The 27594-nt window shown below is 36.6% G+C and overlaps 1 protein-coding gene across 1 annotated transcript in view; it reads right to left on the bottom strand.

Annotated features, from left to right (window-relative positions):
• The window catches only part of PLXDC2 (plexin domain containing 2), a 518063-nt gene that overhangs the window by 315967 nt on the left and 174502 nt on the right, over positions 1–27594 (bottom strand). Inside the window, exon 2 of the mRNA XM_036758389.1 lies at positions 18635–18846. Coding sequence (XP_036614284.1) covers positions 18635–18846 — 212 coding nt within the window. The remainder of the gene's footprint in view (positions 1–18634; positions 18847–27594) is intronic.

Here is a 27594-nt window from a genome sequence, read left to right as displayed (position 1 = left end):
TATGAGTGTGCAGGCTAGCAGGCAGACATGAGATCACCGGTGGAAAACTCTGTTGTACTAAAACAGGAACACAAGTGTGAAAATTAATATTTGTCCCAGATTCTCAAGCTATGGTGTCAATTTTTGCCTTGTACTAGGAGACCCTTTTAGAGCTAAACATCATTCCCTCAGTTCATTTACTGCTGAGTGATCCTTTATAATTAAACTATAAAAGAAAATCAATAGAGATTGGGAAAGAATAGTCATTTGCTGTAATTTGCATTCATTGGTGATTATCATCCGAAAAATCAGCACCCATTGAAAAAGTTTTAAGACTTTCCTTATAAGGATAAGGAAGACAGGATATTTTATCAATTGCTTGATTCATATGAAAGGAATTTGATTTGTATAAAGTATATTACTTTCCAGGTTTATCAAAGTAAGAAGTATAACATCAAATTTGATTGAAAATTCTTTGAACAAGCACTCACAATTGGATCATAGCAAAACTGCTTAAACAACATCAAGAACAAATGCCCAATTCATGTCTAGTCATCTGGGGATATAACAGGGAATCCATCTGTGCAAAAGGGAAAAGACTGCTCTCTTCACCATTTAATTTTGTCTTGGACACTATGGTGGAGAGTGATCTTAGTTTCCAGTCAAACTCTTTATCAACCAATTAGTAAATTAGGTCACTTGATAATTTCTTGAAAAAAAAAGTTCTTAGTTAATGAACAGAAGCTGAAAATGGAATTGGATTAATAGAAAAAGAGAGATACCAAGAAAGTATTCTAAAAGAAACAATGCTTTTTTGGTTTATTTTCCATTTGTTTTGGAGAAATATACCATTCATACAGTGCTTTACCATTCAGAAGCACTTCACAAGCATTATCCCCTTTGAGAAAACTTGAAAAACAAGGAATAATAATCAGGCAAAAGGTCTGCCCTTTTGAAAACATTATCATAACTTGGATGTTATTTTCTCTTTGATCAATGTGTGGTTGCCTAATGCATCAATTTCTAATGAGGTTTTTTTTTTAAGTTCTGGAATAGTTTTTTTGATAAACTGAGTTGTGTTTTTTTTTTTTACAAACTCAGCTGAGTTTTTGATAAACACTGTTTTCTTCTATGAATATATCCCCACCCTGAGCCTAACAAAGAAATGTTCAAATGAAGTAAGAGAGGCATTCCAGCCCCATTGGCTAATTTTTCCATAATTTTCTTCCATCATTGTAACCTTGTTATCTGCCAACAAAAAGACAATGATGTTACATAGATTAGAGTAAACTCTTTTTGAGGACAGGGGCTATCTTGTTTTTGTTTTTATATGGACAATTCTTGGCACATAATAAGGCCTTAATAATGTTTTTTTTTTATTCATTCATTTATTCTTCCCTTATTCTTACCTAGCAAGAGATATTAACTGTAAAATATATAAAAGCATTTTTGGGACCACTAAGTAAATGAACCTGAAAATTATTTTCAGAACATGATGTTTGACTCTCATAAATATGATATTGGAAAATGAAATGGGTTGGATTCAAGTTTAGACTCCTTTCTTCACTATAGTCCTCCACTAATGTCTCCTCATAATTCTTTCATCTATCATGTGGGACAGACATAAGCCAAGGAGTTTTGTACCAAATCAGAAAGGCTTTCAATATGGTGCTGGATAGAGGTCAAAGGAACATAGATCTTGAGCAGGAAGAGACCCCTCCCACTACCAAATTCATTTAATCCTACCCTCCTGTAACAACATTGCTACTTGCTGCTACTGTGGCTGTGTAAGACCAATAACACCAGCATACAGGAGGGCTGCTAGCACAAGTTCTTTGATCTGCTTTTCTAAGGAAAGCAACTTTAAGAGGTTTACAATCTCACTTTAATTAAACATAAATATGTCATTCACTTAGTTCAGGGGAAAAGTCAGCACCCTGAACTTCAGAGCAAATAGAAACAAAAATTACAAACAGAAAATATAAACAAAGCAAATAACACAAATCAACAGACAGGTTTTTAGCTGTCTGACCAAAGCTGCACATACATAATTACCAGAGAGAGAAGCACCAAGACCTGATTTTCAAAGCCGGGAGGTTCCTTAATGGCTACCCAGAGTCTCCATACCAACATTCTTCCAATGACTGAGTCCCAAACAAAATGCTAACCTCAGAATATATACACACTTCTTCAGGATCAGAGCTTCACACCTCTCAAGGACCCCACACCTCTCAAGGACCCCACACTTCCCAAGGGCTCCACCTCTCTAGGGCTTCACAATTCTGGTGGCCTAATTAGCAAAAGGGCGTGGGCTTTTCTACAAAGTCAAGACTGAATCAAAGGTACTTGATTGCCTTAGTGCTGAGAAGCACTCCAAAACCAAAGACAACAAAAAGTCCCACTTTGCTTGCCTTTACACCTACTCATTTTACAGATGATGAAATTGAGCCTTGGGGAATTAAAATGTGTTATGGAGAGCCCAACACAATTACTGCGGAGACAAAATTTGAACCCAGATCCACTCAATCTGGTGCAGTTAGGGGATCTAGTTTATGGAGAACTGGGTCTGGGGTCAGGGAGATTCATCCTGAATTCAAATCTGGCCTCCGATACTTGGAGCTATGAGACCCTAGGCAAGTCACTTAGCTCTTTTTGCCTTAGTTTCCTCATCTGTAAAATGAACTGGAGAAGAAAATGACAAACAATTCTGTTATCTTTGCCAAGAAAACCCCAAATAGGGTCACAAAGAGTTAAACACAACTGAAACAACTGAAAAATAATGAGAATCACACACTCTTGAGCCAGGATTCTTTCCTTTGTACTAAACTGTTTCACAGCTTTTCTCCAATGACAACTTATGTTAAATTCAGAAAGGCTTGTTGCTGGATAATTGGCATCCTGAGCCTGAATTATTTTGCTATTATTGTTGTTCTTATTTTAGCCACAGCCGCTCTAAAGGTAAAGACTGTCTGCTGAGTTACAGAGGGATTTTGATCTTCATTGTGAAGTTTTTTTGGAAATATAGACAACTTCCAAATTACTATGGGTCTCCATAACTGCACAGAGATATACTTTAACATAAAAGAGAGATTCACAAAAGAATCAAGTGTCATAAATCTCATAAAACAACCTAAGTTTGCATATCACAGAGCAGGAAATACCATAAAGTGGAATTGTAACCTGATTAAAAAAAATCACTTCAGGACCAAATATTTCAGGGTTAGAGAAAAACTAAGAATACTTACTTAATAAAAAATTAATTAAAAAAGACTTTCTTCCCTAGCCATAGAAAACCTTCTTCCTCTCAACTTCAAAGTATTTTTTTTTTGTTTATTGTTGGTGGTGGATGGTTGGTGGGGAGGGTGGTGTTTTCCTTGAACAAGTTCAGCTTTTCTGGATATCATCTGAAAATCCCTCAGAACTTGAGTAGGCTCAGCACTTTGAATCCAGAATAATCTGGTTATAGCCAAATATTTAAAATGTGAACACTTGGTATTTTTTATCACCTTTGTTCTTTTACCCTTTGTGCTAGAGAATGGATAACTGTACATATATGTGTATGCATATATTTTTCTAGCCACTTTGAATTTACTGTAGCTCAGCAATAATTCCAGCTTCTTTTAATCCATTCATTCAGTTCAGCACATTGGAATCCAAAGCATTATTTCTGTTTAGCTGCCTAGCCTTGAAATAGCACACGGCAAAGCGTGCTCTAAAGCTCTTGTTGCTGTTAGCTCCCAGCAATTGTTCCAAAATCCCAAGGGCTACAAAGTTCAATCCTTTTCTTGCTGTTACCAGACAGATCCAGACATCCAAGCATCAGTGACTGACTGGGGCAAGAAAATGAAAAGAAAATAAAGTAATATAAAAAGCTTTCTTTTAAGGATAAACTAGACAAAAACAAAATTAAGGCAATCTGTTTCCTTTGTGAATGCCACCACAAACTCCCATTTAGACCTGGCAATCCTCAGCCTCCCTCTTCAACTTCTGATAGAGCTGTACTTCAGCCAAACTTGTAACCAACCAATGCAAAAGCAAAGGACTATAAAAATAAGCATTCATCCTTCTTGGCAGGAAAGCCTCATCTTGTAAGGAGAATAGTAATTAACAATGGTGAAGCAAAAGTTCTTTCTCTCACCTTAAAGTAGCAATAAAAGAATCCTATTTATATGTACAACTCTCTTGCCTACATGGTTAAATGAGTTAAATGTCAACAATGAAATTGGACTACATTCTTATGGATAGGAAAATATCTTAATCATCATGGCTACTATATGTAACAAAGCAATATAAGCCTTTTTCTACAAAGGTGTAAAAATGGGCTGAAGGAACCCAACCCACCTTGAACCCCACCCTCAACATGTAGACTTTCCTGATCTCCTTTAAATCTAGTTCTTTCCCTTGGTTGCTTATTTCCAATTTATTCTGTATGTAACTTATATCAACATAGCTGTTTACGTGATGTCTCTGTCAATGAACTGTGAGGTCCTTGTGAACAGAGACTATTTTTCAGCCTTTATGTTCGCAGCATTTAATGCAAGGCCCCACACCTAGGAGGCATATAATAAATATTTCTTGACTGACAGGAACTGGGGATCTTTTAGGGTGGAGATCAGAAACCTTAGGAGGAGATATACTACCTATCTTATAACATATGAATGGCCGTCATAAGGGAGAAAGATTAGATTTCTACCACTTTGTCCTATCCTAGAGACAGGAAAAAATAGCTAGGGGTTGCAAAAAAGCTGATTTAGACCCTTGATGTAGGAGAGAAACCATAACATTCAGGGTTCTTCTAAAGGGGAGTATGCTTGCTCGGAAAGTAGAGGACTTCACCCCCTTCCATGAGAAGCATTTGAACAGAAGCTGCCTGTGCTCACATGTTCAGGATGGGAAAGGAGAGGAGGATTTTTCTGGTGCAAGTTGAACTCCATGGCATCTAAGGACCCTTCAAACTCTGAGACTCTATAATTTTGTGACTTTTGACTTAAACCTATCAGTATCATTAGCTTATACTGCATTGAATAAGACCTAAGTTACTTTATTTTGTGCTGAGCAGGTGCTAAATTGTACACAGTCCACAACAACATGGAATAAGAGATTACATTAAATATAAAAGTTCTTTGTGATTTAATATGTCCAACAGACAACTGTATCACTGAAAACTAAATTATCTTCTGTCCTAAGGGCTCACTGACTTATTATATTACAAATTACAGTAGAAAAAATAATCAAACATGAATCCTAATATGCTTCACACATGCAGCCATAAACAAAAATCAATAAAAAATTAAGCTTTGGGACCTGTCTTCTAGGGTCTGCTGGTTACTTCTGAGGTATAGTCATTTCATTATTCACCTTTTGATTGTGGAAATTACTGACAAGCAGGAGCTCTTTAGTAACAGCACCTGGATACAGTTATGCGGCCTAGATGCATTCTCAATTCCTATGCTAATTTAGGGTGGTTTATGATGTCTGGTTACTACTGAACAACAGCAACAAATGATGGCTACTTAAAAATAAAAGGAAAAGAAAAACAACATGAAATGCCTGCAAGGCTGGACATACCAAGCCAAACAAAAAAAAAATAAAAACCAACCTTTTATTAATTGCCAATAGTAGACTATAAAATGAGAGCATGTGGCACAGAGTATAAAGAGTTGACCATGGAGTTAGAGAGACCTGACAGAGAGTCTCAGCTCTAATGTATGCTATCATCTTTTCCTGAACAACTTAAGGTAGTCAATGATTTTAGATTATTATTGCAAAATAGGTGCTAATCTGCAATGGTAGAGTTTACTCACCAATGAAATTCCCTCTATCAGTGAAATCACAGGTCCAAGGTGTGTGCATGTTGTGGAGGGAGGGGGATACCACAAAAGTACAAAATACCACCTTCAAAAAACAGAGAGGAAAAAAAAAACTCTACCTTCAGGAGAGGAGGCAGGCAGAAACAGAGACAGAGATAGAGGGGTGAACAGATAGATAGACTGAGCATGTATAAAATAGTTAGTATATTCCAGGCACTGTGTTAAAGATGGGGATAAAAAAAAAACACATGCAATTCAGTACCTTCCCTCAAGGAATTTATATTCTATTACACTTTGTCTAACAACTGGCAAAAAATCTGAATCTCTCTAAAAAGTGTCTGGGTAATTCTAATTTAGAAATTTTTTTTAGAAATTAGTTTTTTGTAAGAATAATAAAAATATGTACTGGAAAATTAAATAGATTTTTCAGAGATTCCAAGGACTCTCTTATCAGAAGCACATCTCTGTCACTAATCCATAAAATGACAAGCATAGATTATACTAATAAATAGAGGATTCTTTTATAGCTAAGAAATGGAAGGAAAAAAAAAAACAAAATGTAGAATCATCTTACAACAAATGTAAAGACATTGGGCAGGGACGGGCAAAAGATTTTTATTAAATATAGAATTTCACTTTTATGCATGGAATAAGAAAATATGCCTTTCAATTACAATCTGGAAATAAATTATGCTGTTATACTTTTCAATAGTTAACAATCTGTATGCCTCATCCCGGAAAAGCCTACATCTCCCTGATTGTTGCAAGTAAAATCAATGAGCTACGAGGAATGTAGAACTGTGGAGAAAATCACTCATTTTTTTTGGAACTCTTTGAAGGACACTTATACTTCTGTCCCCATTTTCTAGTCAATGAGGAGCTGATCTGCCAGGCTAAGAATAATCTCTAATTGAGTAAGAAATGTGACACTATTTTCCACCCTCATTATCTTTTTAAAGGACGAACAATAATTGCAGCTATAACTTATGCCTGATTTACTACTTCTGCTCCATTTTATTTTTTGGAAATTAAACCTGCCACTGGCTGATTTTTGGAGAGAAAATAAATAGGGTTAACCAAGGGCACAGAACCATGAAGTCTTTCCAAATAAGCAAAATAGCAAGATTAGAAATAGAATTTGCAGCCTGTTGATGAATAAGTTTGAATGGTGCAGTACTGAGGAAGATCCCCCACTTCTGCTTAATTGCCAGTGGTATTGGGAAAGATGGGAGCAATACTGAATAATGTAGCTGCAAATGTGTTGCAGGATTCAATTGTGAACAATATCCAAAGAACAGCACCAGGATTTTGATGTCTTTCGACATTCTAATTATAAACATTATTAAGTACCTAAAGCAAAAAAAAAAATTATCTTTTGATTCTAGAACTGGAAGACAACTTAAGGAATCAAATGTCATTTTGATAAAACTAAGGCATAAAGAGCTGAAATTGCTTTCCTTATATCACTTGGCTAATGAATACTATAGATATAAAGCTGCATCCCTTGAGCCTCAGTTCAATGTTCTCTCTACAAATACATGCTGTCTTAAAAGTATAACGCAATGAAATAGAAATGTGATTCTCCTATATAACCCCCATATGACCTTGGACAATACTAGCTCTTAATTTAAAAATAAGTATATACATATGTGTGTGTGTGTAATAATACATATACATACATACACACACATGAGGGTATGTATATGTATATATATACCTGCATGTGTGACTCTGTATGTGTATATATTTATCTACATGTGTATGTATACATGTATGTTATATGTGTGTGTATGTATATGTATGTTCTCTTTATTCTCACAAAAAACTGTGACATAGGTGCTATTATTATTCTATTTGTACAGATAAGAAAACTGAGTTTCAAGAAAGAGTGACCTTAAGTCCAGGGTCACAAGTCTAATAAATTTCTAGGGTAAGATTCAAACCCAATTCCAACTTCCTGACTCCAATTCCAAGACTTGATCCTCTAAACCTTAATGACAAATCATCTAACCTTTTCCATTTTCGTTACCTCATCTATAAAACAAAGAGACTGACTATAAGTTCTTAAACCCCAAAGTCTAGGATAAATGCTAGGCAAACATACCATTATATGATCCTTATACTCACAGACAATAAAGATCATACAGGGGGAGACAAAACTGAAGTAAAACCACAAAGAAAAGAACCAAAGGAAGCTATTTACCCTCAATTTCATTTGTTCTTATGCCAAATCAAATAATGATTGAGAGGAGGAAAAGTATAGTGGGAAAGTGTGGGGAAGGAGATAATTTTAAAAATTTTGTATTTTACTTCACTACTAGATTTTCCTTTAGGTCCTTGGTCTCTTCTATTTCTTTAATGTGAATGGTTTTGCAACATATTTTCCCCTTCCTCTTGTGTGTCTTCAATCTCAATGAAGTAACTTAGAATTGAAGCATATGTTGTTTTGGTTTGGAGGACATAATTTCTTTTAATAATCCCTCTAATTCATCAACCTCTGAAGCAGATGTTTGTGACTGAACAGCAAACTTCATGATGGAATGCAATGGATGGTGAGTGAATTCAGCAAGAGCACTACAAGACAATTATTTCTCCCCATTTTATTGCCATGGAATGGTGATGTTTACTGTCTTTCTGCACACAATAAAGCCTTCTCCACCATCTCTTCTGCCTGTCTCTTTAAGGAAAGCCTGTGAGCCCCTGCTATAAGAAGCTTCAAATTCATTTTGTTTTCTGGCTATGAGTATTACAAGAATAATGTTATTGATAGTTCCAGTGCTTAGAGTGTGGTGATATGTTGGGCACTGCACAAATTGCATATATTGTGAGTAACAGCTACTAAATTCCTGGTGATAGAATGCTGAAAATCTCTGATTCTTAGCAGTGTCTGGTCCCATTATCACTCCATAACTGCCACAATAGAAGCAGAACTGGGCTTTACTGAACAGGGGATCAGTTTGCTTGCTTTTCCTTTACTTCTGCACTTTGGTTACATCACTTAGTGTTCTATCTCTGTGTAGTAAGAGCATCAACTAGCTAGAGCAAAGGTCATAAGCAATGCTCTTTTAGAAAGAATAAAAGCAACGCATAATTGTAAGAACTTCCCACTGACCTATTCAAACTGTCAATACTCCTTTTCAAATAAGGAAAGAAAAAAAAGCTAAGAGACCAAGTAAAATTTTAACTATTTCCTTCAAAAGTTTAACTAATATGAAAAGAAGCCACAGTGATTAGGCCACGAAGACTTTAGAAATCACCTTTTCCAGAATATTTCACTTCTATGCCAAATATAGGGAAATGGCAGTGAAGGACAATGTCAGTTTTGAATACAGCCTAATTTGAAAATGATCCACATGAGAGTTTCAAAAGATTATAAGCTGCATCACTTCATAAAATAGTAAAAATTTTATGGTAAAAAGCAGCTGAAATGAGCATGAGTCTATGGGGAGCTTGCCATGAGACCCAACAGAGTCAGATCATCCCAAGCACAATTGTGAATAAAACTGCCAGGAAGACAACAAAAAAGACACACAAAAAGATGGAATAAATGTGTCAATATGATCAGGGAAAATGAAATCATCCCATTTGCACTCTAATGCTTTAATCCATTAAAAGTGGAAGTAGCAATGGTATACAAGAAGTCATAGTAAATAGATCTCATCCAGTCCATAACAAAGAAATCTATGCTAGAAACAAAATGATCTTAAAAAATTAAGATCATAGGATTATATATTGAAAGCTAGCAAACACTCAAAGGCTATCTGGTATGAATTTATGAAAACTGAACCCACCTACCCAGGAGGTTATTATTTGCTTGAGGTTACATAGGAGCTCAGTATCAGAATTACATGAAACCAGGTCCTCTGATAGGAGGTCAGAGGTCCAGAGCTCATGCTCTTTCTGCTATAATAAGCTTCACACACTTTAACATCAAAAATTTTAATTTCATTAAAAAAACTATGAACCGGGAGGAAGTGATGCTAAATGAAGTTAGCAGAACCAGGAGACAACTTTTTTTTTTTTTAAATAGCAGCATTAGAAAGACAAACCACTTTGTAAAACTCAAGAACTCTGATCAATATAATAAGCAAACATAAATCCAGAGGATTGTTGATAAAGCAAGCTACCTATCTCCTGAAAGACTCATGGTGAAATATAAGACATGGTATTAGATATGAATAATGTAGGAATATATTTTATTTAACTACATACATTTGTTAAAAGAATATTTTCCCTAATAGGAAAGTTGTGGGAGAGAAAATAAATTTCATTTATTAAAAATATATCTATGAAAATAAAAATTATGTAAAGGATTGGAAAATACCAAAAGAAGTGGAAAAAATCAAAGATATTACTACTCCACAAAATACTCAGAAAAACATGAACAACTCCTACAAAAAAAATAATTCAATTATGATCCCTACTAATGGAAGAGACATCCCCATCAATGAGATCACTATCCCACTGGGGATAGTATCAATAGTACATATATAATTCTAACTTCCCAGAACCTCATGAAATCTAACTTCATTTTTAAGCTTGGAAAACTGCTCTTGTCTGGGGTTTTACATGTAATACACCTGGGCCCATAGGATCATAGATCCAGAGCTGAAAGAGACCTCAAAGGAAATCCAATCCAACCTCCTCTTTTACAGTTGAAGAAACTGAAGCGTTGGGAGGTTAATTGTTTTACTCAAGATCACACATTTTGTAGGCCTCTGACATGTATTTTGAACTCTAAATCAGAAATCCCCAACCCCCAAACTGTCTAAATCCAAAGCCAGTACCCCTTCCGCTGTACCATATTGTATGTCAGAAACTTTGTTAGATAGTGGGGATGAAAGACAAAAGCAAAATATGTTCTGTCTTTGAGTGACATATTCTATTGAGATTGGAGGGAACAACATGTACATAGAATATTAAAATTTTATACAAACATACATGGGTAATTTTATTTGTAAAGGAGAATCAAGGTAAGAAAATTCCCTCTCTTAGTTAGTACCTATTTTACAACTTCTTATCCCAGAAATGCAAGAGATTATGTAACTTGCCTGGTCCTACAGCTAAGGAGTATCAAAGGTAGAACTAGAACCCTGGGCTTCCTGAGACTGAAGCCAGATTTCCTTCTACTATAATACGCTGTTTTTGCATGAAGTCAGAAATGCCAATAGTCCATGCTTTCAAGGAGTATATATTGTACTAAGGAGAAGGAAAGTGCAAATGGAAAATTATACATAAAATATAGAGTAATTTCTAGGGAAATGGTACATGTCTAACATGAAGGAAGGAACTTAAAAATAGAACCCAGATTCTAGACACAATGGAAGGTTAGATTAGAAAGCAACAAGGATATAGGAAAGGATAGGGATGGCTTGTTCGGAAAAAAGAGTGTTGCCTGGTGACTAGAGAAAGGGCTGCCTGACTAGGTAGCCCCAGACTCAGAACCACTGGTTTCTAAGCAGAACCATAACATAGTAGAATGAAAGTGCTTGTGGGAAAAAGTGGTAATAGTAATTTGATTATTAATGCCTGAGAAATGTATATATGAGGCAAAAGATAAGTCACTAGTCCTCCTAAAGTTCAAAGTAAGGGTAGCTGGAGACATGGAGCCTGGTCACATATAGAGGGGGAAAATATATTTAAGAGACTCAGTCTCCAATCATTGGCCAGGTTAACTCTGCCTCAAGGCACATTCCAATTATCTCCCCAAAAGTCAAAAGTCTCAGAAGACCTTTTGGTCTTGATTGGTGGCCAGCATAGGTATCTGACACCTATTCATTGACTGAATATCTGAGGGAAAAAAAGATAGCTAACAACCAAATAACACATACCAATATGTGTTTGTGCTTTTCAATGATAAAAACATGCAAAGCAATTTGTTTTTACTCAAACATTAACCAAGCTTAACCATGCTTACCTTAAGGCATAGCCAGGGGCAATCTAACTAGAGAAATGAATGTATTACTATTTTGGATATAAGAGGAATTTCTTTCAGAAATTATTTATTTTTCACATCCACAGAGACAAATAATTTTGCTCATTTGTCTTATTCATGAGTAATTGAAGCACTGTACACAAATCTTCTGAAAAATCATATTAAGGGAAAATTATAAAATATTTTGTCTTTTGAGAGAAATGATAGAACAACCAGTGAGACTCATTACAACCTGTTCATCTGCAAAACTTCAAGGCATCCAAATACATGTTTTCTTTTAAAGAGAATAGGCAGAAAGGAAAGAATATCTTTGGTCTTTCTCCACAGGCAAACTAGACTTGAATTAGGACATTTGGTTAATTTCATCAAGACAGACACCCAAAACAGACCCATCTACACTTTGACATTTAGTTACTGTCCATCTATATATGTATATGTATATATGTGAGTATATACATATATGTGTATATATGTATCTATATATGTGTGTATATATATATGACATGACTTTGGATAAATCAATTAACCTTGGGCTCATTTTCCCTGTCTGTAAAATGAGGGAGGTTGATTAGATGGTCATTTAGTTTTCTTTCACCTCTGTGATTCCTTGACCCCAAATCCTCCCTCTTCCCATCCCCATATCGTACCCCATTGCTTCCTCTTCAACAACCCAAAATCCTGGGTGGTAATAGAGAGACATTTAAGTGGTGGTGGGATGTGGGATGTGGGATGTGTGTGTGTGTGTGTGTGTGTGTGTGTGTGTGTGTGTGTGTGTGTATTTGCTATCCTTGTGTCTGCCTTTAGAAGCCCAGCTCTCCTCCATCCCGTACTTGTTTGCTGTTTTTAATCTTTGCTAGACTCAGAAACCAGACACCCCAGGTTGTCAAGAACTGAATATTAACTAAGCAAACCCAGTGCTACGACTTAGAAGACATTGGAGGGGAAGTGGGGAGAAGAGGCTTGAGTACAGAAACTGCCATAGCTATGCTCAGAGGACTTTTTCATTATTTTTCATTCACAGTATTTTTCTGGAGGCCAGAGGTTACTGGAAATTTCCAGTTGAATTTGGATATTACCATAATCCAGGCACTCTAAGGTGCTATTTTCCCCTTTTCCTTTGTTTTAAATTGCCCACTGTGGAGACAGACTTTGATCAAATTAACAGGATAATTGCTCAATCTCCACTTTACTTTATTGTATAAACAGAATCTTGGGCTAAAGGCCCAGGCTAAATGCATTACAGACTGGATTTGGCTTTTCTCTAGAGAAACTCCTTTGAAATGCTGAGGTTGTTAGGACTCCAGCAGCAGAGATTTCATGTAGGTATTTCACAAGTATTTATTTGAGAGTATGTGGGAATGGGAGTGTGAATGGGAGAGGGATTTAGAATGAATTAAATAAACCATGCTGCTTGTCAAATCTGCAGGCCACCCACTCTACCCAGTGCACCACCTAGTTCTCTTAGCCTTACTCAAACACTTTTGAGGACAGCTCAAGAATAGCATCTGTTACCTATAAATGATATCTGAAGTATGAAGAAATGGTAAAAGTCTTTAATAGTATGGTTTCTATGAGTATTGTAATAACACTTTCTAGCATCTTTCAGTGAAGATATTAAGGGTAAGTTAGTGGTAGCTTCCCAAGATAACAGTCTCCTGAAAGTGAATTTTACTGAGAAGTAGAATCTGCTCTCATAATATATTGTAAGAATCATAGCTCACTCCATGATGGAGAATTGACCCTGCCTTTTATTTCAAATAACACACTTGTGATGAGCAAAGTAAAGGTACACGGACAGCTCTTTCCCCACAATCCTGCACACAGGAAGTACTGGGCTCAAATAAGACTTTCATTTTTGTATCCCTAGTATCTTGCCCACAACGAATATGGATGAACATTTGTATGAATAAAGATATGGACTGTACACATGGTTTCTTTGGCACAGAGCAGTGGTTTCAAACTCAAATACAAATGGGGACCTAAACCAAACATAAAGATCCATGTGGGTGTATACTGACTTAAAATATTACACACTGACATTATCTATGTTTTATTTTTTATATATTGTTGGATATCTATATTGTATTTTTATGTATTTTCTTAAAGGTTTTTCCATTGCATGTCCAACTGGCACCCACCATACTAATATTGCTGCCACATATTTGGCACCTCTTGCTATAAAGAATTCCCAAGTTTGGAAACTCCCAAGTTCTGCCACTTCTCATTTGAGAGAGTTGTAATTTATACTCATCAGAGAGAGCATGGCCATTGTAGATTGCAGGACTCAGAGGCAGGGCTCAAACCTGGGCTTTCCTGACTTTAAGGGCAATTATTTTGGTTGTTTTATATACATTGTTCTCCTGGTTCTGCTCACTTCACTCAGCATCAGTTCATAATGGTTTTCACAAGCTGACATATCTTTTTTTTTTGCATAACTGATCAGAGGGTAGCTTCCTTCCCTTTCTTGTTAAGTAGTCACGCATCCAGGCAAACAGATGGAATACAAGAAGTAACATAACATATACCAACATTCAGGTCAAGAGTGATATTTGCCAACTGCTAGTTTCTTGTTTATTCAAAAGAAAATACAAATTAGCCTCGAATTGAAAAAAGATAGAAAAAATGTAATCTTTTCATGGAAGAAGGGAGGGGGGAAATCCACCTGTTCTATCAATTAGCTGAATCCTTCTATCTGGATAAAAGGCTTTAAAACTTCTCCATTATCTGCAGTTGTAGGGTATCACAAAGATGGGCTGCTCCTAAAGGAGGGAAAATAACAGCCTCATCTGAGCCAGAATTACTTCCTGCCAAAATGGGGAGTATCCATTCCGTGGACCCCTTGCTGTTGTTGTTTAGTGGACATGGGTTATGAAGTCTAGACAGTGGTACGATTGGGGAGGATACACATTTGAATGCTGTTCTGGCCTTGACCCCATAATGAGACAAATGAGTATGAATGTAAGACAGCCCACATTCCTAGACTAAATAACTTCCATTCTTATCACTGGCAGGGGATGCATTTAGAGGAAAGGACACAGGGAATCTTGGATACACACTGTTTCTATTAAGCCTATGCAATCAAAATGCACATCCATTTCTTTCCCCTTGTGAAGTCAAATCAGGCAGAAGTATGTGCAACAAAAGAGGCAGTGGTCTTCAAAGGAAGACGCTGAGAGGGAGGCAGGTGACAAATATGCTCTATCGAACCCTGCCTACGGACAAGATGTTTTACTTCTTGCCAAAAGACATCACAAAGTCTTTGTGTGTATGTCTGTGTGTGTGTGTGGGGGGGAGGGGTTGTTGTTATTCATTTCAAAAGTAATAACATTACGTGGTTTATCTCTGACAACAGGATGAAAAGAAAAATCTCCTAATCACAAAAACCACGAATTTAGTAGTAGCTAGGATTAAATTTTAGCTAGTTATAGTATTTCCCAGGGCAATGGAGTCAACTATTTTTGAATTTGTGTAAATATGCCCTAGTCTACATTGGAGAACACAAGGTCATGATGGGTTCTATTTTGTCCTTTACTTTCAGCAGAATGTTAGTTCTGGATAGTGAAGAGAAGTGCTTGCCTGTATAGTTCTAGAGTTCAGAAACTATATTTTAGGTAGGCATCTGCTTAGAGTGGAGTTTTGTTATTTACTTGACATAACAAAGCCCTACACAACAGATGGGAGAAGAGCTGTCGGCATGCTCTTGGCTCCCTCCCCAGTGCATCCCTTTTTCAATTTACAATTCAACAACCATGTATTAAAGCATTAGGAGTACAAAGAAAAGGAAAGAAAACTAATCTCTACCCTAATGGAAAAGTTTCTCAGAGAATGGGGCTCATGAGCTAAACCTTAAATGAAGCTAGAAATTCTAAGAGGAATAAATGAAGAGGGAGGACATTGTAGGCATCTGGAACATCCTGGGCAGTGGCAAAGCAGCAAGAGATAGAATCCTAAATACATCACCATGGCTGGAAGGCAGAGTTTTTGCAAAGGAGTAATGTGAAATAACCCTAGCAAATTAGGCTGGAGTTAGATTCAGAAGGATTTTAAGCATCAATCCATCAACAAGCATTTATTAAGCAACTGTTTGCCAAGCACTCAGCTAAACACTAATGATTAAGGGAGGAAGGGAAGAAAGGAGGAAGGGAGGAACGGAAGAAGGGAGGGAGGGAGAGAGGGAGGAGGGAAGGGAAGAAATGAGGAATGGAGGAAGGGAGAAAGAGAGGAAGGGAGGGAGGGAGAGAGAGAGGAAGAGAGGAGGGAAAGGAGGGTGAAAGGGAGGAAGGGAAGAAATGAGGGATGGAGGAAGGGAGGAAGAGAGGAAGGGAGGAAGAGACAAAGGGAGGAAGGGAGGGAGAGAGGAAGGAAGGGAGGGAGGAAGGGAAGAAATGAGGAATGGAGGAAGAGAGGAAGGGAGGAAGGAAGGGAGGAAGGGAGAGAGGGAGGAAGGAAGAAAGGGAGGAAGGGAGGAAGGAAGGATGGAAAAATGGAAGGGAGATAGAATGAGGGAGGGAGCGAAAGAGAGACAAAGAGAGATAGACAAAGAAGGAAGGAAGGGAGTAAAGAAAGACAAATACCACCTGTTATAAGAACATCCCATTCTAATAGGATGGGGAGGACAAAATGCGCATATATACAAACATACATAATGCATTCAAAATGAATCTAGGACAGATCTGGAAGGGGGAAGAGAAGCATCTCAGGGAATGAGGGGTGTCGTAGCTCCATGTAGAAGGTGGCACTGAAAGAAAACTGGTGATTCTGAGAGGTAGAGCTGAGAAAGAAATATATACCGCGCATAGCGGATAACTAGTGCAAAGCTAAGGAGACTACAGATAAAACGCTATTTGAGAAGAATGACAACTAGAAGAGTATGGCTGCTAGCAGAGAAGTAAAATGGTATAATGTATAGAAAGAATGCAAAAGCAAGAAGGAGCTAAGGTGTGAAGAACATTAAATCTCCATCTTGATAGCTTATAATTAATCTGAGCTGGGGAAGACATGGTCAGTCCCCAACTTTAGGAAAGACCCTTTGGTGGCAATGAGTAGGCTAGTTGGAGAGGGAGGTGAGGCTTGAGGTAGGGAAACCAGTTAGGAATTGCAAAGTCCAAGTGGGAGCTGATTAGGGTCTGAATGAGGGTGATGTGTATATAAAGGGAGATAATACGACAGATGTGAGAGACAACAGATGTGAAAATGATAATATTGGGTAAATGTTTAGACACCTAGCAGGAATGTAATGAATTGCAGAGGGCATGGCAGACTATAGGTCTAAGAGAACAGAAAGATGATGGTACCCTCAAAAGATATAGGGAAATTCTAAAGGGTAGAGTGTGCGTGTATATGTTTTTGAGACAGAGAGTGAGAGGGAGGCAGAGATTGAGAGACATGGAATAAGACGGAGAGCTCTATTTTGGATATAGATAAGTTTGAAATGTCTATGCGAAGTAAACTTTTTTTGGCTAAAAGTCATTTCAAATTGTAGAGAAACAGAGACAGAGAAAAAGACAGAGAGAGAGACAGAGAGAGAGACAGAGGGAGACTGACAGAGGGAGACACAGACAGAGACAGAGAGATTGGGGCTAGATAATGAGACAGTAGACAGGGAAGACATGAGAGATAAGAAGAAAACAAAGTCTTTGGTATACTCAAAGTTAGTAGGTATGACCGAGATAATAAATGATCCAAGGTCAGGCAGGTAAGAAAATCAGGTGAGAGCAGTGTCAAAAAAAAAAAAAACAAGAGAAAGGATAGAGTATCTAGGTGGAAAGAATAGTCAACAGAGAGAGTTAAGAAGGAAGAGTATTAAGAAGAGTCCATTCAATTTGGCAAACTTCTTAAGCTGAGAAATGCATTTTATCCCAAAGTCAATAGACCATCAAGTATTCTCAAATAGGGGAGTCAACACCGCACTTGAGGAAGACTATTTTGGCAGCTGTGTATAGGATTGACTACAAGAATAAGTAGAGACCAGCTTTCTGGCCTCTATTCAATTAGAAGGGTGATGCAAATAGTCAGGTAAGAGATGAGGGTTAGCATTGTAGGAGGTGCATAGTCCATATAGCCTACTGAAGTCATCTGCTAAACCCAAGTGACTTGAACAAAAGATTTGGGAAAATCTGCCAAACACTTTTCCTTATTCAAAATTCTCAACTCTTCTGTCTTCTAGGGGAAAAACCCAGACAGAAGATTTTGCCAATCATCAGTGGGAAACAGGGTTATAGCACTATTTGCAGTACTCATATTTTATCTGCTTCCTGGTACAGAAACCCTGCATAAACAAAAACAGTATCACACACATAATAGGGCACACAAGAGAAAAGGCTGTCATTTTTCTAAAATTTAGAATCCTCTCCCACAGCCATACAGGCTAGGTTTCAGGAAGAATGAATAAACTAATCTTCAAATTCATGAGGCATATAATTTAGTTATTTGTTCTATTTCTGAGGCCAGTCTAGCTTTACAAAATGAAGGGAGTGGACAGCAAAGTGCAGTATAAAGAAAACTCGTTTTCTAACCTTACCTCTGCTCAGAACTAGTCAAGTGTTATAAAAAGTCATTTAGTCTCTATGGGTCTCAGTTTCCTGAACTGAAAAATGAGAGGTTGGAGCTATATTAAATATTCTCTAAGATCCCTTTTGGCTCAATGATTCCATGATTAATCTTGAAAATAAATAAGTCAATCCCATTCCTTCTAAATGATTGACCTGTAATACAGGTACTTCACATAAATTACGAAAGCTGAGTGTCCTGATGGATGCCTTCCAAGCTCCATTAAATTAGGGACTCTGTCATATCTAGACTTTGCTGTTACCCACAACAGATGGCAATAGTACCCTACACCCAACAGATGATCGATCACTATTTTTTTAGTTATAATGGCATAAATTGAATCACAATTACTAAACTCTACCTCGATCTGTGTAGTGTTGTCATGGCCATCATCAAGGAGCAGATCTGTGAAGCCTCTGGGTTCTGATGAATCTTGACCTGTACTTGCTCGGTTGGTGTCAATTGACTTGAGAGGCTCAGAGTTCCTTTTCCACCTGTGGCTGTACACATGTGAATCGATGTCTACCTCCTCTTCTCCATGAGAAAAGCCATGGACTACTTCATAATGCACATCTGTTTGGGGAAAAAAAAACAACATTGCTTTCTGTAACAAAGAATTCATAATCCTTGCATGGGAAAAATTGCTCAACACAACCAAAAGCATTTTTTAGATGTAGTCATTAGTGGAGGAAGGAACATCATGTTCCAAATGAAAGATCTTCATTTTGCTCACCATAAAAATGGAAACCGATCTTCTAACAATGAAACAGCTTTACAATGATTATTCTTTATATTTGTGCATGTTATCTATGTGGAATAATAATATTAACACTATTACTAATAATTTAAAATATTAATAATTAGCATTGCCATGGTACTTAGTATACACCAGGTACTATCCTAGGCACTGAAAGGTAGGTGCTATTTATTTTCCACATTTTTATATATGAAGAAAATGAAGGAAACATATTAAGTGACTTGCCTAAGGTCACACTATTAGTAATTGAATTTAAAATTAAATCCTCCTGATTCCACATCTAGCACTCCACCCAGTAGACCCCTAGCTGTCCCAGTCATGTGTATAGAAGTCATGGATCTCAAATATATGTCAATGACCAGAGTGTCCCTAAAACAGCTTGCAGCCATAAAACAATACATTGTCCCCTTCCCCCAAGACTTGGTAAATAAATACTCTTTTATTGGCCCCAGGAAAATGAACTAGAACTCCTAAAACAAGAAAAATTCAACTAAGTAATGTTTGATTCATTGGAAAACAGAATCCCTACAACATTGATGTGCATTTCCCATTGGATACCTATGAATTTTAATGAGTGACAAGCAATTTTTTTAAAAGATGCATTTGGATGAAATTACATATACTGTCACTCTAGCATTCATTTGCAAATTTATCTCAGAGGTTCTAACTTGATTTCCCGGCTGCCTAAGGCACTGAAACACTTCTGAGATTCTCCAGAAATGTGCAAGCTGTCCTTTTTGTGTGTGTCACCTAGGAGTACTATCAGAACAGTTAAGTATGACAGTGATGGGCACCTATATGGAAATGGACGGGAAGGCAAGAAGATCAATCATAATGGTATTTCAAAGCCATCAGTGGGGACTGGCCCTGCTGACCTGGTTCATCTTGTACTACAGGAGGGAAAATTAGATTCAATCACTGCTCCCAGTCTTTCATTTCAATAGGTCAGGGTATGTCGTTTCTTATAGAGAGGGACAAGCTCCCTCTCCCCAGTGATGTCCCCTTCACCCTACCAAAATATGATTTGACAGGCTTTACAACTGGTAGGTTGTAGGATCAAAAAGGGCTAAGAGAAGAGTGATTTAATTACAGCTGTGATTTTCCCCTAAGGCAAAAACATTCTCAGAGATCAAAATGTGTTTAATACAGCCTATAATATCATTAGAATTGCTGTTTGAAGCCCCATTAATCGATCTAAGCCTACATTCATGGTCACAGGCTTAATGGCTCTCATTTTCTCCTTTTGGGAGAGGAAAGCACTAATGATGTCCCTCCTTCTGCCTGAAGAGACAATATTCTCTCATTCCTCAGGAAATCAAATGGAAGTCTGGCTGCTGGGTATTCTGGTGACCACAGCAGAAGGAACAAAAGCACCCTAGCAAAACAATTCCAGCTAAGTCTTTGACATGACCTAGGCCACATTATTGGAGAAAGACGCATTTGAAGCTGTTTGTTTGTTCATCTATCATTTAAATGATTATTTAATTAGTATATATATATATATATATATATATATATATAGGTGTATATGTGTGTGTGTGTATAAGTAAATCTATAAGCATAGATATATACACCCTAGATATCTATAGGTAAATATCTATATCTGTGTATAGCTATAAATATGGCTATACATAGAGACAGATACACATAAACACACATAAAGGCAGCTAGGTGGTGCAATAGGTAGAGTGCTGGACCTGGAGTCAGGAAGACCTGAGTTCAAATCCAGCATCAGACAACTTACTAACTGTATGACCCTGGGTGTGTCACTTAACCTCTGTGTACTTTAGTTTCTTCTTCTGTAAAATGGAGACAATGATTGCACTGACTTCTCAGAATTATGAGGATAAAGTCAGATAAATTAGATATTTGAAAAGCATTTTGCTTTTGGAACACACATGTGTACATAAGAATATAATATATAATATATGTAACATATAGATAATTTTATGGGCTTTAAAATGAGCAAAGTGACTTCCATACAGTCTCATTTGAATCTTATGACAGCCCTATATGGTAGCTGCTATTTTACAGAAGAGGAAATGGAGATTCTAAGACCTAATGAGATATGTGCAGGGTCAAACAATGAGTGTCTGAGTAGAGATTTCAGACCTAGGCCCTCTGAACACCAAGTCTGCAATTTCTACCCACTTGGATTCCATAGACTATGGCTCTGAGAGCCATATTTGGCTTGGCCCCAGTAATCTTTCAGCAGATAAGGGAGACAAAAGCTGTATTTAGGGGAGAAGTATGAGCTTGGAGCAGAATGAGATTCTTATGTCTGTAATTTGAAAAAAAAACAAAACAATCTCTGCCTTCTCATTCCCAATTCCGGCTTTTCAGAAAGAAGAAACCTCATAAGACCTTTGGAGACATTGAAATCTGAACATTCAAGTCCTTTCCTTGTCATCATTCCTCATTGAATTTTGAATTAAGATCCAAGAAATCATTTTGACAAACCTTCTCATACCACAAGAGAAAGAAGAGAGACCAGACTTGAAACCAATGCTATTAGTACCCAGTCTTCATTTTTTCAACTAAACCCCCCAAACCCACCTTATTGGACTTTTCTGTCATGTATTTAATCACTAACTGAATGCTATTTGAGGGGGAAGACTTTTGAGCAGTTCTAGATATTAAATAAATTTATGTGCATTGAACTAATATCACAAGTTGACAATTAATGCTCAACCAATTAGATGATGAAAGGACATCATTTCCCCTTTGTTGACTATAAAAGTAAGATAAACATTAGTTCTTTGCTTAGATTATGGGTAAATTGATGTTTAGTGTAAAACATAAAGCAAAAAAAAAAGGTTGTATTAAATCTATAATAAATTCTAGGCTTTCTAGAATCCCTTCTGAATAACTGAGTTTTACAGTGAGCACTAAGAGATGATGGGGGAAGTAAAATGAATGAATGAATGAGAGAGAGAGAGAGAGAGAGAGAGAGAGAGAGAGAGAGAGAGAGACATACATACATACATACATACATATATATATAATATATGTATATGAAGAATGATTGTGTGTCTGTGTTTTAGAAGTTTGTAGTCTTCTACTTTGCTATCAAACCATCTTTATTACAATCAATGTTCAACATTCTTGCCAATGTAAAATTTGACAAAAATTGCTAAGGAAAATAGAAAGAAGTTTGGCAGAAACTAGGCATAAATCAACATCTCATATCATAAACTGAGAGAATGTCAAAATGGATAAATGGTTTTGACATAAAGAGTAATATCATAACTAAATTAAGGGAGGATGGGAAAACATACCTGTCAGATCTATGGATAAGGCAAGTGTTTATGACCAAACAAGAGATAGAGAGAATGATGGAAAGTATGATAGATAACTTTGAATACATGAAATTTTTAAAAAAAGATCTTACAGAAACAAAATTAATACAGCCAAAATTAGAAGGAAAACAAGAAACTAGGGAAAATTTATATTAAATCTCTCTGATAAAGGCCTGATTTCTCAAACATATATATATATATATACATATATATATATACATATTATATATATACATATATATACATATTATATATATATACATATATATATATATATATATATATATATATATATATATATATATATATATATACACATACACACACACACACACACACAAATATATATGGAACTGAGTCAAGTTTTTCAAAATAAGACCCATTCCCTAACTCATAAATGGTTACAGATCATGAATGAGTTTACAGAAGAAGGTATCAAAGCTATCAATAACCACATGAAAAAATGCTCTAAATCTTAAAAATGCTATAAATTAGAGAGATGCAAACTAAAACAACTCTGAAGTATGACCTCATAGCTCTCAGATTGGCTACAATGACAGAAGAGGAAAATGACAAATGTTGGAGGGAATGTGGAAAAATTGATATACTAATGCTTTGTGGGTAGTTTTGTAAACTGGTCCAATCTTTATGGAGAATGATTTGAACTATGTCCAAAGGGCTATAAAAACTGTGTACACCCTTTGACCCAGCAATATGATTACTAAGTCTGTATCCTAAAGAAATCAAAGGAAAAGGAAAAGAACCTATATTTATAAAAATCTTTACAGCAGTTCTTTTTGTGGTGGCAAAGCATCAGAAATTGAGAGGCTGCCCATCAACTGGGGCACGGCTAAGCAACTTGTGGTACATGATTGTGATGGAACACTATTGTGATATAAGATATGCTCAACAGGATATTTCAGAAAAACCTGGGAAGACATATGAATGGATACAAAGTGAAGTGAGGAAAACCAGGAGAACGCTGTACACCGTAACAGCAAAATTGTACATTGATCAACTGTGAATGACTTAGCTATTCTCAGAAATACAAGGATTTAAGAAAATTCTAAAGGACTTAATGATGAAAAATCCCATCCACCTTCAGATAAAGAAGTTATGGTGTCTGGATGCAGATCAAAGCATACTTTTTAAACCTTCCTTTATTTTTCTTGATTTATCTTGTTTTGTTTCCTTTTGCAACATTACAAATAGGGAAATCTGTTTGTCATGACTTTATGTGTAAAATCAATATCAAATTGCCTTCCCAAAAAGGGGGAATAGGTGGGAGGGAGGGAGAGAATTTAGATCTCAATATTTTTAGAAAGATAATTTTACATGTAATTGGAAAATAACTAAAATATATTGAAATATTTATTATATGAGAAGAGTATCTTGGGGAGGGAGGGGGAGAAGGATACAGGGAGAAATTTAGGCAATATAAAACAAAACACATCAATAAAATTGGATTTTGAGAAAAGTTCTGTGTGAGAACCAAGAAGGATCTCCTTAGATTTAAGAGCACTGACTTATAGGGTTGCTCAGACTTCTGTTTTTGCTGTTTATTATATACTTATTATATGTGAACTGTGCTCCCTGTTGGTGAGGATGCTAGACTACCAACTTCTTGACAGAGAAGTTGCTATTATTCTGTTCACATTATGCCAGTTGGTTGGTCATCAAAAGGAAGACAGATATTATATTAGAAGTCTTGGATAATATGTCCCAAATTTTAGAAGATGAACTCAACATTTTCTCATCCGCCAAAAACCCTATCGATGAACTCCTTCACCAGAATGTTTTTCAATGCGTAAAATATATTACTACTACTATAGGATTAAAAAGAAAACCAACTGTCTTGAAATGTAGTTATCAAAATATTTTTAAGTATATGGACCTCCTTAAACTCTGTATTAAATCTTCAGAGAGTATGTATAAATATGAGGTTAAAAACCTGGACTGAAAAAATGTGAAAGAACATTCCTTACAACATGGCATTAAAATTTCATCTTAAAAGTACCAAACTGCTTTTTAAAAATCACCACCAAATGTTATACTTTGGAACCAGGAATAAGGAACATGAGCAGAATGAATGACCATATTCTGACACTGAGCTGTGGCACAAACAAAAGCAACCCCATCCTTTCCTTTTACAAGACTAATTGAACAGATTATTTGTTTGTTTTCTATCTACTGTATGTTAATTAAATCCATGATGGAATATTCCAATTAATTCCATGATAATTTCCTACAATTTATTTTCCTGTAGTCTGGTTAGTCAGACAGCCCAGAGAAAGCATCTGGTTATATCTGAGTCACTGATAGTAGTAAAGAAGACTTCAAAAGATGATAAAATATTTTTTTCCTGCCCTTATTGGCCTATTCAGCTTGTACCCATTTAACACTGTCCTGAGATGTTTCATTCAGGTAAAATGTTAGTGGAACTGCTACTGAAACAGGTTCGAATTTACTCCCTATGACAAAATGAGAATTAAACTCCCAACAGTCTCCCAGCCAGTCTGAGATTGTGAACAGACCACAAAAGACCTGGTATTCCTCCTCATAGACCTTGTAATTGTCACTCAGTCAGTCAAACATCTGACTGCCTCCTAAATATAAGAAGGTGTGTTAAACAGTGGAGATACCAAAAAAGACAGAATATAGTCTCTATTCTCCAGGATCTCTCAGTCTAAAATGGGAGCTGCCACCCTCACCATCATTGTCATCATCATCGTCATTACCATCATCATCACCACCATCATCCTCATCCCCACCATCATCGCCATTGCCATCACCCTCTTACTAACATTTATTTAGTGCTTGCTATGTGCCAGGCATTGTACTTAAACACATTAGAATCATTATCTCATTTGATCTTCACAGCAACCCTGGGCAGTAGGTGCTTTTATTATAGCATTTTTCAGATGAGGAAGCTGAGGTAATAAGAGGTTAAGTGACTATGTACAAATAAGATAAAAGGTAAAGTAGAGATAGTGAACCAGAATTAAGGAGGATAGAGAATTGGTTCTTCTAGGAGGTAGGATTTTAGCAAGGACTAGAAGGAAACTAGGTAAGCTAGGAAGTAGATATGAGTAAGGAGAGAATTCCAGACATGGAAGACAGCCATTGACAATTCCTAGAGCCAGGAGATGAAGTATCTTATTTCAGGAAAAGCAAAAAGGCCAATGTCACTAGACTGCCATAGATGCGGGCAATGGGTGAGGTGTAAGAAAATTTGAAGAGTTGCGGGGCTGGCGTGGGGTTATGAAGGCCTTTGAATGCCAAACAGAGAATTTTATATTTGATATTCGACATGATAGGGAAGTATTAAAATATATTGAGGGTGTGTGTGTGTGTGTGTGTGACATGACCAGGCCTACTCTTTAGGAATATCATTTCGGTAGTGCAGTAGAAGATGGAATACAGTGAAAAGAGACCTGTGCTGAGATGTATGCCAAAAAGTGTAAAAAAAAATAAATGCAGAAGGAGGAAGACAGCTAATTTATGGTAGATGTGATTAGATGTCTTGTCTTAATGATTTCATTTTCAAACTGTATAGATGAAATAATGAACCCAGGTTTCCTTTTTCTCAGTTCTACGTGAGTGATTTGGTCAAAGATAAAAACAATAACCTCAAGCATCAAAACATGTCAACTGGGTACACACAAAACGTACACTAACAAATATATCTTTATGTGGTATATATCACCACTACATCTTTGGATGAGAATTGTGGGCTACATGATATAAATAACAGAGATATAATGGCAAGCAGCATGGGACTTTTTGCTGTTTTTTTGTTTTAGAGTGCTTCTCAGCGCTAAGGTTATCAAGCACCTTTGACTGAGTCTTGGCTTTGTTTCAATCAAGAGTCATTGATTGAATCAGGAGTCTTTGATGACCTGCTTAAGTCACTGGAAGGCCTAGATCACATGGGTTTGAGTCACATGGCTGTGAAGCCCTCTGACTCTGAAGAAGTGCATATATACTCTGAGGTTAGCATTTTGCTTGGGGGCTTACTCATTGGAAGAGTGTTGGTGTAGAGACTCTGGGTACCCATTAAGGAGGCCCCTGGCTTTGAAATCCCAGATGTTGGTGCTTCTCTCTTTGGTAACTGTGTATATATTGCTATTGTCAGATAGAAGCCTGTCTGTTTGATTTGTGTTATTTGCTCTGTTTATATAATTTCTGTTTGTGTTTTCTCTGAAGTTCAGAGTGCTGACCTTTTCCCCGTAATTAAGTGAATGAAATATATATATTTTTGATTAAAGTGAGATTATAAACCCCTTAAAGTAGCTTTCCTTAGAAAAGCAGATCAAAGAACCTGTGCTGGCAGCCCTCCTGTGTGCTGTTGTTGTTGGTCTTGTTATTGGTCTTACACAGCCACAGTAGCTGAAAGTAACGTTGGTGTTACACTATACCGTTAACTCACTGAAAAAAATACTTATACTTCTCATTAAAATGTTATTATCTTTGTGATCACACTAAGCCCTTGGCCACCTTGTTCAGACTGAGATGGATAGTACCAAACACAGTTAAGTTTTATAGCACCTGAGAAATGCTTATAAAATTTACCTCTCCCTCTCTTCATCCCCTCTACTATCCATTGAGAAGGTAAGAAACACAATACTCATCACACATGACATCATGCAGAACATATTCTCACATTAGCTATTCAACAAGTATTTAATAAATGTCTACTATCAAGCCAAGTTATTCACAAGACCATGAGGGTACAGAAATAAAATGGAAATGAATGCTGCCTTCAAATCTCTTAGCCTTTTTTTAGGTCTCAATATCCTGATTGGTAAAACAAGTGGGTCCAGACTAAATGGGCTCTAAGACACATTCCAGATCTAAATTTGTGATCACTAGCTTCATGGTTCCCCTTCCAACATGCTACAGTTTAGCCAAATTAGCTTTCTTCCTGTTCCTCACATTTACAGCATTTCATCTCCTACCTCTATACCTTTGCAGTGGTCCTTCCTCATACACTCACACCCTACTTACACATCATAGAATTTACTTCCTTAAAAGACAAAGGTCCTCAAGTGTTACCTTCTATATCAATCCTTTCCTCGAACTCCCTTATCCCCTTACTCCTTTGTACCACTAACACTGTCCTCTAAACTACCATTGATTTGTAATCGATGTACTCATATATGAAAATGACTCCTTGGATAGTATGTCAAGTTTTTGAGAGCAAAGACTTTTCATTTTTGTCTTGGCATCTAAAATACCTAGCACAGTTATCTGTTACATAGCAGA

Source organism: Trichosurus vulpecula, chromosome 5 (genome assembly GCF_011100635.1).
Source record: "Trichosurus vulpecula isolate mTriVul1 chromosome 5, mTriVul1.pri, whole genome shotgun sequence".
Taxonomy (NCBI): Eukaryota; Metazoa; Chordata; class Mammalia; order Diprotodontia; family Phalangeridae; genus Trichosurus; species Trichosurus vulpecula.
This window is presented reverse-complemented; position numbering and strand designations above follow the sequence as displayed.